Below are 19528 nucleotides of genomic sequence, written 5' to 3'. Positions count from 1 at the left end.
TTGGAACAGCATAATACTAGATTACAGCAATCAAATTGCGATTTTAAAAGCGACTGAACTAATATTCTAAATGTATCCCAATTTAAAAAAACAAACAAACTTTTTTTTTATAGCTCTTACTTAGCTTCCTGAGAACATAAAGAGGGGCATAATCGAAAGGGATGCCCAAGTTTTGCTGAGGATGTATTATCGAAATAAGATGGTTGTCCATCTTTCGTTTCGATAATACGGTCAGGGGCGACCAAATCTTGAAATTTAGGTCATCCTTAGAGATGGTCGTCCCTAGACTTGGTCGTTTCTGATTTTGGCCGATAATGGAAACCAAGGACGCCCATCTCAGAAACGACCAAATGCAAGCCCTTTGGTCGTGGGAGGAGCCAGCATTTGTAGGCCACTGGGCACCCAAGGAGGCACTGCAGTGAACTTCATAAATTGCTCCCAAGTACATAGCTCCCTTACCTTGTGTGCTGAGCCCCCCAACCCCCCCCTCCCAAAACCCAGTACCCACAACTGTACACCACTACCATAGCTCTTACGGGTGAAGGGGGGCACCTAGATGTGGGTGTGGTGGGTTTTGGAGGGCTCACATTTACCACCACAAGTGTAACAGGTAGGGGGGGTGGGCTTGGATATGCCCTACCTGAAGTGCACTGCACCCACTAAAACTGCTCCAGGGACCTGCAAACTGCTGTGATGGACCTGAGTATGACATTTGAGGCTGGCACAAAATATTTTTAAAGATTTTTTTTTTGAGTGTGGGAGGGGGTTAGTGACCACTGGGGGAGTAAGGGGAGGTCCACTCCGGTGGTCATCTGGTCAATTTGGGCATCTTTTTGTGCCTTGGTCTTAAGAAAAACAGGACCAGGTAAAGTCGTCCAAGTGCTCGTCAGGGACGCCCTTTTTTTCCATTATGGGTCGAGGACGTAACATAGTAACATACATAGTAGATGATGGCAGAAAAAGACCAGCACGGTCCATCCAGTCTGCCCAACAAGACAACTCATATATGCTACTTTTTGTGTATACCCTACTTTGATTTGTACCTGTGCTCTTCAGGGCACAGACCGTATAAGTCTGCCCAGCACTATCCCCGCCTCCCAACCACCAGCCCCGCCTCCCAACCACCGGCTCTGGCACAGACCGTATAAATCTGCCCAGCACTATCCCCGCCTCCCACCATCGGCTCTGGCACAGACCATATAAGTCTGCCCAGCACTATCCCTGCCTCCCAACCACCAGTCCCACCTCCCACCACCGGCTCTGGCACAGGCCGTATAAGTCTGCCCAGCACTATCCCCGCCTCCCAACCACCAGCCCCGCCTCCCGATCTTGAGTCGAGGACGTCCATGTGTTAGGCATGCCCAAGTCCTGCCTTCACTACGCCTCAGATACGCCCCCGTGAACTTTGGCCGTCCCTGCAACGAAAAGCAGTTGGGGACATCCAAAATCGGCTTTCGATTATACCGATTTGGACGACGCTGTGAGAAGGACGCCCATCTTCCGGTTTTGTGTCAAAAGATGGGCGTCCTCCTCTTTCGAAAATAAGCCTGAAAATGATTTAATTACAGAGGATACATGTTGCATTAGTAACAAGTTATCTAATTTCACATCTAAAATTTTTGATTGCGAATCTAAGGTGAATAAATTAATGCCCATTTTTCTCAACGGAGGAGGGTGAACAGTGGAGTGCCTCAGGGATCTGTACTGGGACCGGTGCTGTTTAACATATTTATAAATGATCTGGAAATTGGAATGACAAGTGAGGTGATTAAATTTGCAGGTGACACAAAACTATTCAAAGTTGTTAAAACACATGCGGACTGTGAAAAATTGCAGGAAGACCTTAGGAAATTGGAAGACTGGGCATCCAAATGGTAGATGAAATTTAATGTGGACAAATGTAAAGTGATGCACATTGGGAAGAATAATCCAAATCGTAGTTACTTGATGATGGGGGTCCACCTTGGGAGTCAACACCAAAGACAAAGATCTAGGTGTCATTGTAGACAATACGCTGAAATCTGCCCAGTGTGCAGCAGTGGCCAAAAAAGCAAACAGGATTCTAGGAATTATAATACCAAAACTTATAACCCAGACTAGCCTTTCAGTTCAGAGTGGTTTACAGAGTAAGATTCTGGTCAATACCCAGGAATTATAAAAAAATGTAAAACATTCCTTATAACATTGCTAACTTAGAACTCACTACAGTTTACAAAACAAATGCCTATAACTTAATCCTCAGTCATCCATATAGCCCTATGCTGAATGTAATACATATTTCCTAAATAGAAATGTTTTTATATTGCGACAAAATTCCATATAGGAGCCAGATCTAATTATGGTTGAAATTGATTTCCCCAATCTAACTGCCTGAAACGATAGCAGATATTCAAAGAATGTTAACCTTTTTATACCCTTAGGAGAAGAAAGAGAAAAATATTATCATTTCCCTTCCTAATGTCTCTTATTTGATGCTAACTTAAAATAACCATGAAAATATGATGGAACCAAACCACATAGGGTTCTGTATATAAAACGTGCCTGAATAAAACTCTGGCACCCACCGACAACCAGTGCAACTTGATGTAATGTTATGATAAACTATCGAATTTCTTTAATGAAATGATCAAGCAGAGTGCTGTATTCTGTATAGTTTGAATCCTGTTTAAAAGTTGTTTTGAACATCCCCCAAAATATATTGTAGTAGTCTTGACTACTGCAACCTACTCCTCACCAGCCTCCCACGTAGCCACCTATCCCCCCTTCAGTCCATCCAGAACTCTGCCGCACGTCTTATCTTCTGCCTTGACCGATATACTCATATCACCCCTCTCCTCAAGTCACTTCACTGGCTTCCGATCAGATACCGCATACAGTTCAAGCTTCTCCTACTAACCTACAAATGCACTCGATCTGCAGCCCCTCCTTACCTCTCTACCCTCATCTCCCCTTATGTCCCTACCCATAACCTCTGCTCTGAAGACAAATCCCTCCTTTCAGTACCCTTCTCCACCACCGCCAACTCTAGGCTCCACCCTTTCTGCCTCGCCTCACCCCATGCTTGGAACAAACTCCCTGAGCCCATACGCCAGGCCCCCTCCCTACCCATCTTCAAATCATTGCTCAAAGCCCACCTCTTCAATGTTGCTTTCGGCACCTAATCACAACACCTCTACTCAGGAAATCTAGACTACCCAAACTTGACATTTCGTCCTTTAGATTGTAAGCTCTTCTGAGCAGGGACCGTCCTTAGTTATTAATTTGTACAGCGCTGCGTAACCCTAGTAGCGCTCTAGAAATGTTAAGTAGTGGTAGTAGTCCAATTGGCTCAATTGACCTGCACCGTTATTTTAAACTGCTGTTCCTGAAAGTATTTACATATTTGTCTTAATTTCCTAAAGAAAAAGAATGTTTTTCTAATCAAACAGTTTGTGCTTCTAATGTTAAAGAATTGTCTAAATAGATCCCTAGAATTTTAATACATGTTATTAGGAAAGGGATGCAAAATAAGATCAAGAATATTGTAATGGCTCTCTCTTGCTCCATGGTGCGACCCCACCTTGAGTGTTGCGTTCAATTCTGGTCACCATATCTCAAAAAAGATATAGCAGAATTGGTTTAAAGAACAACCAAAATGATAAAGGGGATGGAACTCCTCTCGTATGAGGAAAGGCTAAAGAGGTTAGGGCTCTTCATCTTGGAAAAGAGATGGATGAGAAGGAGATATGATTGAGGTCTACAAAATCCTGAGTGGTGTGCAATGGGTAAAAGTGAATTGATTTTTTTTTAACTCTTTTGAAAAGTACAAAGACTAGGAAACACTCAGTGAAGTTACATGGAAATACTTTTAAAACAAAGAATAGTTAATCTTTGGAACTTGTTGCTTGAGGATGTGGGAACAGCAGTTAGTGTGCCTGGGTTTAGGAAAAACGTTAGACAAGTACCTGGAGGAAAAGTCCAAAGTCTGCTATTGAGATAGACATAGAAAAGCACGGCTTGGCCTGGGATTGGTAGCATGGAGTGTTGCTACTAATTAGGTTTCTGCCAGGTACTTGTGATCTGGATTGGCCACTGTTGGAAGCAGGATACTGGGCTAGATGAACCACTGGTCTGACCCGGTATGTTATTATGTATAACTGCTGGACTTACATGAACCAAGGTGTTCCCTGCAGTCTCAGGAGGTACCGGGGCGGTGAGGGTCTGTGCCAGTTGCTGGTCCATTGCTGCGGAATATTCTTCAGGGTTCCTTGCTTGGGGAGCAGAACTACACTTGACTTTTGAAGGTTTATTTAGGGAGGTGTTGAGATGTATGAGGGAAGGGAATGTCTGCTGATTTGGGGGTGGATTTTGTCTTACATTATATTGTCTGTAAATTGATATTAATGTTTGTTTGGAATCTACCTTGATCATTTTTTGCCAGAGTATCAATTTTAATCCATGCTATTGGTTCCATGGAGCCACACTTAGATAGCACAACAGTTAAATTGGAGAGAGATTTTTTCTCCTGTGATGTGGATGATGACCTGCTTAGTGCAGGTGACTTTTCTGAATGGAGTTAGGTGATGCTGTGCTCTTTCCTCTTTTGAGAGACTGGTCCTCCTTGGCTCTTAAGGCGGCTGATGCCTATAAGATGAGCAGTCTGTCTGTCTGCCTGCCTCTGTTCATCTCTCACAGAGACGACCTTGCACTGCAGTTCCTTGCAGGCACTCACTAACTAATCAGAATACAGAAAGCAGGTTGGACAGGCTCCAGCATCACCAAGAGCCACATTAGGAATGCAGCTGTTTGCCATTCCAGGATTATTTATTAAAATGTATTTATACAGCAAAGTGTCCCGCTGAGAACAGCATCTCATTTTCAGGGGAATCCTGCAGGGAGCAAGAGTAGAAAGTTACAGCTTCAAGAATCACTGTTGATATGCATTGCTGATACATCGCTGGAAATCATGCACAACACCTATTCACAACACAGATGGCAGAGCTAAAATCCCTCGTACGCGGCCTTTTGTTCATTTGCAGCGTGGCCCTTCCTCAGACTGAGGGGAAGTGGGGAATTTTTGTTTTGTTTTTAAGCTTATATAAGCCTTGTGGTGAAAAAGACCTGACTCCACAAACTTGTTAAAATTGGTCAATTAACTGAGTAGGAAGTGAGCTTTTCCGTCTTATAGTGACCTGGGTTTTAGGGTTAGCTGGACTGAAACACATGGCCTAAGTGTTGTCATTCTCTTCTACTGTTTCAGTGATTTATACATTTATTTATGATTTGGACTGAAGGGGAAGAAACTCGAAAAAATTTTAGTTTTTTCAATACATACCATCCTATGTTCAAATTCAAAGTTGACTACTCCCCAGAAAAAGTAAAATTTTTGGACACCACAGTTTCAATCAACAATGGCTACATACAAACATCCATATATAGGAAACCCACAGACAAATGCAGCTACCTCCACAACTCCAGCTCCCAGACTTCACATACAAAAAAAATCCATTATCCACAGCCAGGCCACAAGATACCACTGTATCTGCTCTGACCCAGGGGACAGAGATAGACACCTCAAAATCCTGACTGCATCCTTCGAACAGAAAGGCTACAACCCCAAAATAATCTCCAAGAATATTGCCTCCTCCCTCAAAACACCCAGGGAAAATCTGCTACAGTACAAAGAAAAGAAAGCCACAGACAGAATCCCCCTTGTAGTGACATACAATCCAGAGCTGGAAAAACTGAGGAAAATCATAAGAGATCTACAGCCTCTATTCCAGGAGGATGAATTACTGAAAGAGATATTCCCATCCCCACCAGTGCTGGCCTTCCAACAGCCACCCAACTTAAAACAGAAGCTAGTAAGAATCAAGCTCTCAACAGAGACCCAAAAAGAAGAGAATGACACACATCCTTGCAATATATCCGGCTGCAAACAGTGCCAAAACATTTCACAAGACCACTAGCCTGTGGAATATTCATATGATGATTATCCCCTGAACATACTCTGAAGGAATATTCTAAGTAAGATGCTCTGGTTCCCAGATCTTATTTATCTATCAGCACACAGTATACATACTCTCATCTGTTTGGAAAATATTTTTCTCACAGGAGTTACACAAATGTAACCTTCTCTCATTCTGTTTTAATGCAATGAACATAAGAGTAGCCATACTGGGTCAGACCAGTGGTCAGTCTAGCCCAGTATCCAGTTTTCAAACAGTGGCCAAGCCAGGTCACGAATACCTAGAAGAAACCCAATTAGTAGTAACATTCCATGCTACCAGTCCCGGGGCAAGCAGTTGCTTCCCCATGTCTGTCTCAATAGCAAACTATGGACTTTTCCTCCAGGAACTTGTCCAAACCTTTTTTAAACCCGAATACGCTGTTACCACATCTTCCGGCAAAGAGTTCCATAGCTTAACTTGTGCGTTCAGTGAAAAACTATTTCCTCCTATTTGTTCTAAAAGTATTTCCATATAACTTCCTTGAGTGTCCCCTAGTCTTTATACTTTTGGAATGAGTAAAAACTGATTTACTTCTACTCGTTCTACACCACTCAGGATTTTGTAGACCTCAATCATATCTTCCCTCATCCGTCTCTTTTCCAAGCTGAAGAGCCCTAACCTCTTTAGCCTTTTCTCATATGAGATGAGTTCTATCCCCTTTATCATTTTGTTCACTCTTCTTTGAACCTTTTCTAATTCCGCTATATCTTCTTTTGAGATACGGCGACTAGAACTGAACGCAATACGCAAGGTTCGGTCACACCATAGAGCGATACAGAGGCATTATAGTATTTCAGTCTTACTCACCATCCCTTTCCTAATAATTCTTACCATCCCATTTGCTTTTTTGGCTGCCGTCGGACACTGAGCAGAGGATTTCAGTATTTTATCTACAACTACACCTAGATCTTTTTCTTGGGTGCTGACCCTCAAGGTGGATCCTAGCATCAGGTAACAATGTGCATCATTTTGCATTTGGCCACATTAAATTTCATCTGCCATTTGGATGCCCAGTTTTTCAATTTCCTAAGGTCTTCCTGCAATATTTCACAGACGTTACTACTGAGCAGAGAAACGTCCGCCTCTCCTGGGCCAGGGCTGAGTTTTGTGAATTCTCATAGTACAGTTCATTGTTACCTCAGCCCAAACCTGTTCTGCTGTTTTCTTAAGCTGTTGGGACAGTTGAATTATCTCAGCCTTGTGATTTTGTTTCCCCATGCAGGAGCTGGGATGGTTGTGGACTGGGAGCAGGAGACAGGTCTCCTCATGACTTCAGGGGATGTACGTATAATCCGCATATGGGACACAGACCGAGAGATGAAAGTGCAGGTAAGATCTTCAATCTCTTTCCTCATGATGTGCATACGGGGGTTCACTGCTGATAGGTGAGGGCACAGGCCAGCTGTTAATGGCATTTATTCTTTTAATGATTTTTATGGCACGTTGTAATAGATTTCCAGATTCCTGCTCTAGCTGATCAGCATGTGGGCTGGCAATAGATTAGAAATATATGTGCTCAAACTGGTCATCAGGGCCCCCAACCAGTGGCAGTTTTGGAATATCACAAATATAAATGAGCACTGTCATGAAACGCCTATCCACACGCCTAGGGCTATCCCATGGTCACTTAGAGGGTATATCCCAAGACAGCTCAGGTCCGCCTGCACCTGCCACTTGTGCTCTACACTAGCACCCTCTTCCCACCGATTGGGTCCCAACCACAGGCGAGTCTCCCACTCTCAAGGTGTTCCCCAGTGATTTCTAGGTTACTGTGGGGCCACACTCCCAGTGGTCCAACAGTTCCAAGAAAGCACTCACAGACTCAACATACAAACCACCAAGATTCTTAGTCCAGACAAGCAGCGGCAATAAAAAAATGTTTTTTCTCATGAAAAATTAGAACAATGAACAGAAAAGGTGCAAACAGTAACAAGTAACTGAAATATGGATCAATTATAAAACTAACTAAACCTTTGTAATCTATTTAAATAGTACCTGGGGAGATCAGGACATATATAGCTGCTCACAGGGCCTCATCAAAGAGATCCTTCTCTCTTTGCTCCCTGGCTAAGACCAGAGAAAAAGCCAGTACATGCTAGCTGAATTTTGAGCTCCTGGGCCAGAACAACAAGCTTTAAAATTGCTGGCCACATCACTGCAGGTTACCTCTTATGTGTGTTAACTAAAGAAGGAACAGTCAGTTCTCTGTAAACATAAACATGCACCACCTGCTGGCCAGACTAGAGAAAAACATTTAAGAAATAATAGTTTTACAGGTTTAAAAACCCACTGCTTTGTCACAAGCACCTATATGTTCAGAGCAGCAGCAGCTCCATATATTTCATACATGTACATAGGGCTTCTCATTTGTGGCTATAATTTTTTTTTTAAACCTTGCTAAAACACCCCCTCCCCCAATGAGGAATCTGGGTTTTCCAGTTGTAATTGAAAAACCCTGAAAACTGCTCTTAGTGTCCTGATTCAATGACATCATTGTGCTGATGCCAGCTGTATGGGACTGAGGGGCAGCGGAGAGTGCTGGTGCTGGGGTGGAAGCAATGGCATGTCATTCTTCTGTTTATTGAGTGAGTTCTGTAATTTGCTGAGGATATTTTAAATCGATTTAAACATATTCACCTATATAATGCTTCTCCCCCTTTTTGTGGACTTAATGTAGAGAGTAACAAATTATTTCTCCCCCCCCCCCCTGAAATTGGTGTTTCTTTTGTACTCTGTTTACCTTATAAGTGTTCTTGAAATTTCTGTAAATAAAACATTAAAATTAAATGCAAAGAGAGTCACTTGGGCAGGGTGGGGAGGAAGAAGGAGAAAAAATGGGGGGGGGGGGGGAGGGGGGTTAGAGGGTGTGATAAGGGGAAAGGGAGGGGGAAAAGGGTGCCTTGGGTGGAGGGAAGGGAGATTTTTCCAAGGTTCCTTTTCCATGGAAAGTCTAGATAAATGTAACAATACTGTATTGGGGGCAATGAAGAGGAATTAGCATTTTGTACCATTTAATGGAATCCACCTAAGAGCACAGAAAATGTTACTTTAATAATGCAACTGCCCTGATGAAGTACCAAATTGCTTGAAAAATAAACCCTTAAATTTTGAAATGATAAACCTCTGGAGTGCAAAGTCCTGCATTTTCACTATGAGTAACCTGAATATCTGACTGAGACTGTTTGAGCATATGTGGCCCGAGGCAGGTAGCAATTTGAGCAGTTAGGTGCTTCCAGTGATCTGATGTGAGGATCTGGGTTTATGGGCATGATGGAGGCAGCCAGTGTGTGTCACTATTTCTCTGATACTTGCAGCAGAGCAGGTGATGAACTGATGAGAACACCTCCATTACGAAGGAGAGACCTGGAATGCTTCAGTTGGCTGAGAACATCCAGAATAAAGGATAAATGATTTGCTGGGACAGGAGGAAAGGATCAGAATAAAAGTCCCAGGCTGGTGGATCCAATCCTGCTAAAAAACAAACAAACAAAAAAAAGCCAGCCAGCCATGCTGGATGTTGTAGCCGTTCACCTGACAATACCGCTGCTTCCCTCTCACTAATAAGCCCTTATATGGAAGGCTGAGCCCTAGCAGTAAGGCTGAGCCACTAGGGCCACAGCGCTACCATTCTGAGACCTGGAGCGGACAGGGCAGGAATGGAAAGGGATCTGCTCCAGCCACGTCTCACTAGACACCAGGGATGGGAAAGCCCGAGGGTGAAGGGAGATCTGGGATTGTGGGGAGGGAGGGATTCGGGGATCAGAGGGGGCATTCTACAGGAATTTGGTAGGGGGAGACTTCTACAGTAGAGGGATGACGGGAACTGAGTTGGGGGGAATGGGAAGGGAGGCAACAGAACCTGAGGGCGTCCTACAGGGATTGGAGAGAGGGGTATTGATTGGGCATATTGGACTTCCCCTTTTTCAGGTCCTGGCTGAATGTCTTCCAGGACCCACACAAGTAATGGCAGCCAGTAAAACCCGGATATTAAGTACCAGTGCCCAAACATGGCCCAGAATTGAGTATCTGGGTCTAATTTATCTAGTGACAGAGTTTAAAGTTCTGATCTCTGCTGGCTGAATATCAAGGGGGTTGTGCTCAAAATGTTAAATTATTTGGAGGAAAGAAACACAGATTAAAGTACAAGAGTCTAGTTCCTTGGCCAAGAGGGCCAGAATCAGTCTCTGAAGCTTTTCCAAATTAACTAGCTCTGGATGAACATTAATTAGAACATTTTGACCCAACACCGCTGCACAGAGGAACTGAGGATAATTAGAATTCTTTTCTGTGGTGGTATTTTACCTCTGCAATTTCAGGAGCAGCAGGACCAAACTATTGTAAATTAACAGTTATTTATTTTCCATTTTAAATAACAAATGCAGTAAATTGGTTTCTGTGGCTTTTGATGAGAGAGAGGATATGCATGTTGTGAGATTGCGATCAGGCTTTTCCTTTGGGACGTGCCTGCTGGTTTCACTGGATAACCAATCGCATTTGAATAGGCCGTGAAGAGCTCAGTTCAAACAGTGCTGCCTTCAGCTCACTGCACAGTTCAACTTTAAAAGAAGTTTAGATTCATTAAAAATGTAATGAAGCTGGAGCCAAGGGAATTCCTTGAAGGCTCTCCTTTTTTTTTTTTTTTTTTGTCTGCTTTTTATTCTTTCTATACCCCTGGAAACAAGTGGGTACTTGCAAAGTGTCCCAAAACTGGTCCCAGAGGTGAGAGACAAGGACTGGGTGGGATGGTGCAAGCTTTTCTGTGCTCTCAGCTGCTCTTCAAAAGGAGGAAAACTGGGAGGCCATGGTAGGACAGGAGAGTTTCCTTTTTCTTGCATTGTTGCTGCTTTTTTTGGCTCGATTTGTGCTTCAGAAGAGATGCAGAGCTTCCTCCCTTAAATACTTCCTCCCTTCCTTCCTTCCTTCCTTCCTTCCTTCCTTACGTCCCAATGTAAAACAAATTTCATTTATAATTAATGGTAAAGCTGTGCATGGATTTCAGAGCCCTTAAATATAGACCTTACAGCTCAAGATGTCACGTGCATGGCAGCCAGTGCAAACGGTGACTATTACTGGCCACTATAAACCCAATGTCCCATGGCCCCAGGTCTAGTATTCCACAGTGCTCTGTTGTCTTTTCTGATGTGGCTGTGCATTTGCAGTAGCAGTGGTAGTTCGACCCTTTCTTTTTTTTTTTTTTTGCTGATAAACCCCTGGATTCTATAAATGGCACCCAAATTCGGGCGCTTTCCTGAGATCTGCACGCAAATTAGATATTGAGCCATCAACAATAATTAGCTGTTGGATTTGTGCGTGGATTTGCATACGATTCTTTAAACATCCATGCCCAAATCTTCACATGTAGCCGAAAAAGGGGTGGGGGTGCATGAGCAGGTCAGGGGCATTCACAAAAGATGCAAGTGGTGTTACTGGGGATCCGCTCACAACTTGCACCCCAGGATTTACACCTGATTTCAGTTGGTGTAAGTTCACACTCAAAGTTGGGCGCACGAATCCGCGCCAGGCATTCTAGAAAGGACACTCATCTCGGAGCTCCTGTATAGAATAGTGATGTGCTGGTTTTTCTTGGTGCCTGTTTTCTTGATTCTGGCCTCTGTAAGGTGGGTCATCGTCCAGTATCCTTTCTACTTTGTTTTCACGGTTCTACGTTGCTCTTTTTTTCCTACCAGGATATCCCGACGGGGGCAGACAGCTGTGTGACCAGCCTATCCTGCGATTCTCACCGCTCACTGATTGTTGCCGGTCTGGGAGATGGTTCGGTCCGGGTATATGACCGCAGGATGGCACTAAATGAATGGTAAAATGCCAGTATTATAAATTCATCTGTGCCCAATTAAAAGGCGCTTAAAAATACAGCCCTTGCTGAGCAATCATGTCACTGTACCTCTGTATTGCCACCCATGAGATTCTTCCTTTGGCAGTGTGAATCCATGCTGTTCTCTTCCCTTCATAGTACTGTTAACAATCTGTCCTGAATATTTCTAGTGCCGTGATAAATACACCGAAATTTCATCTGAATAAAAGGTATTATATAGTTGCAGATTATAAATCTTCACAGTTGCTCACAATCTCCCCTTTCGCTTGGAAGATCTCTCCCGCTGTGCAGCCATAGCAGTGGCCTTTCATGTTTCTCCAGGGGGCAGAGAAAGAGGGACAGTGTTGGCTGGTCAGGGTGGCTCTCCTCAGTTCCCAGATCTTTCAATTTGTTTTGGCAGCCAAGAAGCTTTGTTGTGGGCCTTGAAAAAGCTGTATTTCTTGGGCATCCAGTGGAGTAACGAGGTTTAATTGATTCCCATCTCCCTCATGTCTTTCTTCCCAGTCAGTCAGCTTTTTAAACAGCCACTGTAGGCTCTAACCTGCCCCTCAGGCACACGTCTGTGATGGCCACTAGGAGGCAGATTGCTGTCTCAGAGGAACAGCTAGACACCCAGACCCTGGTAATACATCAGTTGCTCCTGCATGGCTGGTTTAGCTGTGAGCTGAGGTAAAGGGCCACCTGTCCATATCTATCCATGCTCTGATTACACAGTCAGAGACTGCCAGGGGTGGAGGAGAATGAGAGGAGACACAATGAAGGAGATATATTATCAGTCCTTTCTACAAACACTGCTTTGCCTATCCAGTTTTTAATATCTTACCAGCCACTACTGCAGGAGCACATTTTCCGTTTCTCCACCTTTACTGCCATCTTTATCCAATGCACGAAAATTACTTACTTCATGTGTTCTGTTTTTCTCTCTCTCTCACTGTCTACAGCCGTGTAATGACGTACCGTGAGCACATGGCCTGGGTGGTGAAGGCACACCTGCAGAAACATTCCGATGGGAACATCATAAGCGTCAGGTACAAAGCAATCATACTGCAACTCTCCTTAGGGCTAAAAGAAGCACCGGGGGGGGGGGGTTCAGAACTGATATCCAGGACACATGTTCCTCTGGACAGGTTGCTGTATGCGTTCACTAAGTCCTCTAGTGTTGCTCTTTCCAAAAGCTGATTAAATCTGTGTTGTGGACTTTAAAGGCTGACTGAATTTCGGATTCTGCACTGAAACCTGCTAGGGGTCGAGTTTTAGCCAAAAATGCCAGTTCACTTTTGGCTGAAACTGAAACACACAGACCCCTGACCCACCCCGCCCCCTAAGAATACAAGTAGGCCCTCCACAGGCCTATCTTAACAAGCCTTGGTGGTCTAGTTGCCTCTTCAGGGGCAAGAAAGAACCCCACGCTTTCCTGCCTGGTGCCACTGCTGGTTTAAAATGGCTGCCAAGACTGCCCAGCAGCCATTTTGAGATTGGCACTGGCATAAGCAGTGTAACTGAGCCCCACTTTTTCTGTGTGTTAGTGCATATAACCCCTAAACTGGCACTAAGGGAAGCCAAAACCCCAAGCAGCTTATAGCCTGCTGCCACTTTGACTAAACAGTAAAGGCCTGAGGCCAGAAACAGTCATCATACAGAGGGGACAAATTTGATTAGCTCTTACCAGGTTCTTTGTAGTTGAGTTTGAGAGCACATAGGGAAATCCCCTCATAATTTTTTTTATATATATAATTTTTAAAATTATTCTCAAGAGAACCAAGAAAGTTCCAGCAATTATCAGCTGAGTTAAACCCCATGCCCCCTCCTCCTCCCCACCTTAATGGCCCGCCGTTGTTATGTCATGGGACCAAAGGATCTGTTTAAAAAAATATATATATATACACAAAAATTATAATAGTGACACAGTCCTATCACGCTAGTTCTTATAAACATCCCATGTTTTATGATAGTGAAGCAAGCGTCCATACTTCCAAGCTGTTAGTTGTGACATCAAACAACAATAGGCCACTTTTTTTAAAACACTTTCCATCGATGGAATGGAGGCTTGTTTCCTGTATTTCGCCAGAGTAGTCCGGGCAGCCGTATAAATATGAATCGACAGCTGATGAACCTGTTTCTTAACGCCGTCAGTAAACAGGGAGAAAGCCCGTAAGATAAATATGTAAAGAAGTCCAGTTTGTACCTGAGGCAATGGAGGGTTAAGTGACTTGCCCAAGATCACAGTGGGATTTGAACCGGGCACCACTGGAGGTCAAGACCAGTTCTCTAACCACTAGGCCACTCCTCCACTCCCCATCTTGATGAAGTTAGTTTCCTGAAGTCTAAGACCCTCACTTTTGAATGAATTCTCTCAATGTACGTCTTAATACTGAATGCCAGATGATCACCAAGCACCCTTCACTTCATAATGGTCACTGATCTGGCATCTTTGGATGTTCTGAGCTGTGATCCCTCACTTCCTCCACCTTCAGGGCTGCATACTGGTTCCTCAGTTCGGGGGGATGGTGGAATTGAGGTTTCACTTCTTCAGGCTCTTGTGATCCGTGTCCAGTCATCTTCCCCTCAGCTGGAGATTAATGCCTTTGCTTCCCAGCCTCACTGTTTCTTTTTTTCATGCATACATCTTGCACACGGAATCGGTTCCCTCCCCGCCACCTTGGATCATGTTGTCCATCTGGACAGAAGCTGTAACAGGGACAACAGCTTTGGTGATAGTATTTCTCAGTCATATTTCACTTGTAGGAGCTTAGGTACCTATTGAAAGAAAATAGAAAGAGACTTACCAAAGTCCCTACCTTTTTCCTCAGCTGTCCTCAAATTGAAAAGAAGCAAGTAACTTCTTCAGCGATGTTAGATCTTGCATTGTTCTGGTTCCCTGTGTGTAGTCCTAATTGCTTCCATGGTGATATGCTATACTCCATGCCTGATGCGCTGCCTTTTTAACTAAGGTATCTTCAGGCTGAGCAGTGAACATCTGAACGTTGTGTCTTTGCAGTGTGAATGGAGATGTGAGATTCTTTGACCCCCGGATGCCAGAGTCTCTGAGCGTTCTTCAGATCGTGAAGGGGCTGACAGCTCTAGATATTCATCCTCAGGCAAACCTATTTGCTTGGTAAGTATAACTCTTCCTCACATGTTTAAATTAAAGATTGACAACAAGGTATGGATGAGATCTTTATTGAATTAGCTGTCAGGGGTGGCACTTGAGTAAGGGACATGCATGATTGCAGTATAATATAAGGTGATATAACCTGCAAAGAATCCTCAAAGAGAAAATTTGAAGTTGCATCAGGGCCTCTCCTTTTGTGTCTGGTATCCCCCGATTACAACCAGGATTCACAGGTAGTTCTGGCTGGGCCAGAATTAAAACTTCCTCTGGCCAAGTATCCATTGTATCTCTACTGAGCCTGGTTGGTCTCTGTTTCCAGATGCAGGCTCACTTGTGTCAGCAGAATATAGTCTTCCAAATATTTTGTAACCTTTTCTGTCTCTTTCTGTTAGTGGCTCCATGAACCAGTTTATTGCTGTTTACAATGGCAATGGAGAGCTGATAAGCAACATAAAATATTACGATGGATTTATGGGCCAAAGGATTGGAGCCATCAGCTGCCTGGCATTTCATCCTCATTGGGTCAGTACACAGCCGCACCCAGTTGGTGGGTTATTTATTAAGGAGCTAATGAACTGCGCTCATGCAACCAGACATTAGTAATGTATGTGTGCTGGTGTTAGGATGACAGACCAATGGCACTAACCCGTGTCCAGCGAACCCTAGAATCCATTCAAAGAGAATATCAACATTTCACTCTCACTAATCCCAAGTTATCTCCATGTTTGTTCCGTTTAAATCTAATCGTTCGAATGTGTTGCCCTACAGGAGCTGGGTGACATGATTTTGTGAAAGTTAGGGGTACGCTTGAGAAGAGGGGTGTGGTGGTGGTTACTAGTAGTGCTCTCAACTGCAGTGTTCTCACGTGAGTGTAACTGCGAGGAACTGGTAATGCTTTCGCCCACAGCATTCTCAGGTCCGTGTAACTGCGAAGGAACTGGTATGGCCCTTGCCAGCGGCATTCTCAGGTCCCTGTAACTACGAGGGGACTGGTAATTCTCTCGCCTGCGGTGTTTGCAGGTCTGTGCAACTACAAGGGGGACTGGTGATTCTGTCACACGTTGCATTCTCACGTTAGTGTAACTGCGAGGAGACCGATACTGCTGTCTCTCGTGGCATTCGGATGTCATTGTAACTGCACTCTTTGTTTTCTCTCTGCAGCCTCATTTGGCGGTGGGCAGTAATGATTACTGCATGTCAGTATACTCTGTGGAAAAGCGAGCCAGGTAACAAAATCTTCGGTCTGAACGGTGCAAAGAAGTGGAGCTGCAGGTGGTCCCTCTCTCCTAGAGCAGTCTGACGCTTGCTGGACAGGAGTGGCCTCCAGTGGACATCAGGAAATGATCGACCTGGATTTTGAGTATTGGCTGTTTCCACTTGGAACTCGAACATTATTTTCCCTCCTTTCCTTGACTTGGCTACTGATAATTTAAAACTACAAATTAGTCTGTTCATTTCCTTTAGCAGTGGGGGTCCCAGCTACAGGGCTGCACCCGTTTCACTTTTCTTTTTCTTCTTTTTAAATTATGGTTGCTCCTATGCTAGATTGCGGCTTTCATGATCAAAAAAGGACTATGTTGAAGCTTATAGCTAACTTTTTTTTAGAACTATAGATTTTAGCTTCAAGAATGATTTTTGTGGCACAGCTCAAGCTTCCTTTATTCTGACTGTACTAAGGAATCCCTAGGGAAAGGGTCTCCTCTCCGTGTTCTCTCTCACAGAAACCGTACATCCCTCACTGGCTGTCACTGTCATAGAGCCTGGACACCCCCTGCGCACCTGTTGACTTTATCTCCTCCATTTGGAAGAAAAAGGGTAGAGAACCTGGTGTATTTTTAAATGCAGCTGTTAAGGAAATTTTCCCTAAGATTGGGAGGTCATGTACAAACTTCGTCCTTGTCGCTGGTGGGAGGGACGTTTTTTTGAGTAAAGAGAATGCTAAAGGTCCCTCAGCATACTGTATACTTGAAGAAAGGAGATCATTCCATCCGGTCTGAGCCTGAGCCCTTGAAGTGTTACCTTCATTCTTGCATGCCTGTGTCTGAATGCATACTGTGTTGTCCTTACCTCGTTCCTCACGGGCCCATGAAAGAACGTTGCACTTCAGGGCTTCTGAAGAGGGAAGTTCTTTACACAAAAAAAACCCCACTAGTCCACCGCCTTAAAGAACAGAGCTACCTCCGTGGTTGTATGCCACAGTGAGAGAGCCTCTCCCCGCTCTCTCATGGAGGATGTGCTTCAGCCATCGGCCAGCTGTCCAGTAAAGAGATGGCAGGTATGGACTCCTTTCTGGCTCTGGTGTCAGTCTTTGTGAAAGACTGCAGGTGTTTAAGCTTATCTCAGGAGGTCCCACTAAGACATGACTCTGCAAATACAGAATCTGGTTTGGAAAGGATCGCTTCTATGAGAAACGGGAGTTGGAAAGTGTGTATATTAAAAAAAAAAATAACAAACAGCTGCTAGGGGGAGGGGGAGGGGTACTTTCTACACTGTATTGTACAGAGTTATGAATAAAGAGGAGGAAACGGTGCCCAAAGAATTAAATGGACCATTTCAAGACATCATGCAAAGGAAAGATGTTCAGGACATAAGATAATAGATGAAATATATGGGAGTTAAAGTACTGAAGATGTTCAGCCCAGAATAAGAGAAGCAAAGGTGCAAAGATCAGTTTGTTCTCTTGGTCGGCTCTGTCTGCAGGATCCGTCCAGGAGGAGGATCAGGTGTCGGCCCCAACACAAGTCATCTGTAGAGGGTTGACCCATGGACAGGATTGTGTGACCTCTTGTGAAGGTGGGGGAGACATGTAGTGTCCATGCACTAAGCAAATAAACACAAGACTAAGAAATGTGGTGCAGATCTCAGACCTGCACCCCTCAGGGATCGGCAGACAGGGTTCTAGAGGTGCCTAGAGCTGAAGGCGTGTGTGGCTGCTTGATGAGTACTAAGTACTATAATCAAGTACATATGAACAAACCCTATCCTGTCCTGCCTTCTGTTATAAATGCACAGATTCAGGTCAGTGCCGTGAGCTCTAGGTCCTTAGCAAGGCTTCCCTCACTCACACAATTTAGTCCGTTCCTAGAGTACTAGGGACTCATTTCCCCCTTCTGGAGACCCTTGCAGAGAATGTTTCATAGTGACCTTACTGGGGTAGTGGCGAGAAATTCTTTCATTTCCTAATCACTGGCTACCGAACAACTTTTCAGACAAATTACAGATTTTTAACCTGTAACAATCCAGCAAATGTGTTGGCGGGGGTGTTATGTTTCAGTTGCTGCTGGTAGCATTCCCTGACTGCTCAGGTGCACTGCAGCAGGACGGCTTCCTGTCCACCCTAGCCTGGGTGCACAGGGAGGGTGCGGAAATTCAATCATGAACATTAACTAAAGCTCTAGAGAGTGTTTTATCTGAATGTTGACCATCTCTATTTATTTTACCAAAATAACAAGTAATAACCACAGATTGTAATGTGGGAATGAACAGTTACAAAGAAGAAAATAACTAGTTAATAAAAAAAAAAAAAGCAAATTAATGCAGAAACCATTTGTTGTGTCATCTTTTGATTCTTTCTCCAGCAGGTCAGGAGGCTCTTTTAACTAGCTAGTTACACACACGAGGACTAACACCAACTATACTGCACCATGGATGAAAATCATTAACGTACCAGATCTTGTATACCGTTTCAACACCTAGAAGCTCGGAACAGTTCATAGTAAAAAAAAAAAAAAAAATGTTAAAAGATCAGATTCAACTTAAAATTCCAAATGTTACCTAAAATATACTAATAATTCAAGAATGATATTTAGAAAAAAACCCAGGACTTAAGTAACTTCCTGCAGGGTCGGTCTTAGCAAGTGCGGGGCCCTATGCAGACCAATTTGGTGGGGCCCCATCCTTGCCCCGCCCCCAATGATGATATTCAATTTTTAGAAAATGTTTTATTTATGAAATTTCAAATAAAGACAAATGAAGCTAAACTTGTACAGAAAAACTGATTGAAATAATAAGCACAATGCTATCATGAACCCCCCCCCCCCCCCCTTCCCAGAAATTATTCAGTTCAAGTCCACTACAATTAGTAGTTCCAATTCTCATAACCCCCGGGGGGGTGGGGGGGTCAGAGGTGCGGACACACAATCTGTCCACTGCAAAACACTATACACAAACTTGTGCAAAAACACACTCATAACCTTACCAAACCATAACAGCACTAATTCCAAGGACAGGACGAGCTACAACCTTATGCGTGGAAAGGCAGAACTGCAATTACACCAGGCTCTAAAACACCAATACACTACCTCGTGGAAAAAAACAAAACAAAAAGGGCTGCAAATGCTACACGCTAGCAGGATACTGCACCTTGATCACACATGAAAAACACATGACACAACAGATATGAAGGCAAAATACTGAACTGGAAAGTTACCTCAAGAACTCAGACTCAGCATGCAGCAATACTAGAAAAATTGAAACTTGCATGCAAAATATCACAGATGCACATTTCCAAAAGCTGACATATTCCAATTAATAAATTCTGAATAAAATACTTTTTTCTACCTTTGTTGTCTGATCATTTGGTTTTTCTATTCG

General features: G+C 43.8%; 1 protein-coding gene across 2 annotated transcripts in view; it reads left to right on the top strand.

Moving 5' to 3' along the window:
* The window catches only part of RPTOR (regulatory associated protein of MTOR complex 1), a 466323-nt gene extending 448545 nt beyond the window's left edge, over window positions 1-17778 (top strand). For both annotated transcript variants that reach the window (XM_030208599.1, XM_030208598.1), the window contains 6 exons: window positions 7213-7319; window positions 11678-11805; window positions 12765-12851; window positions 14822-14938; window positions 15328-15457; window positions 16097-17778. In XM_030208599.1, coding sequence (XP_030064459.1) covers window positions 7213-7319; window positions 11678-11805; window positions 12765-12851; window positions 14822-14938; window positions 15328-15457; window positions 16097-16165 — 638 coding nt within the window. In that variant the 3' untranslated portion in view covers window positions 16166-17778. The remainder of the gene's footprint in view (window positions 1-7212; window positions 7320-11677; window positions 11806-12764; window positions 12852-14821; window positions 14939-15327; window positions 15458-16096) is intronic.
* Window positions 17779-19528: the final 1750 nt, after the last annotated feature.

The sequence above is a fragment of the Microcaecilia unicolor genome, chromosome 6, assembly GCF_901765095.1.
Source record: "Microcaecilia unicolor chromosome 6, aMicUni1.1, whole genome shotgun sequence".
Classification (NCBI taxonomy): domain Eukaryota; kingdom Metazoa; phylum Chordata; class Amphibia; order Gymnophiona; family Siphonopidae; genus Microcaecilia; species Microcaecilia unicolor.
This window is presented reverse-complemented; position numbering and strand designations above follow the sequence as displayed.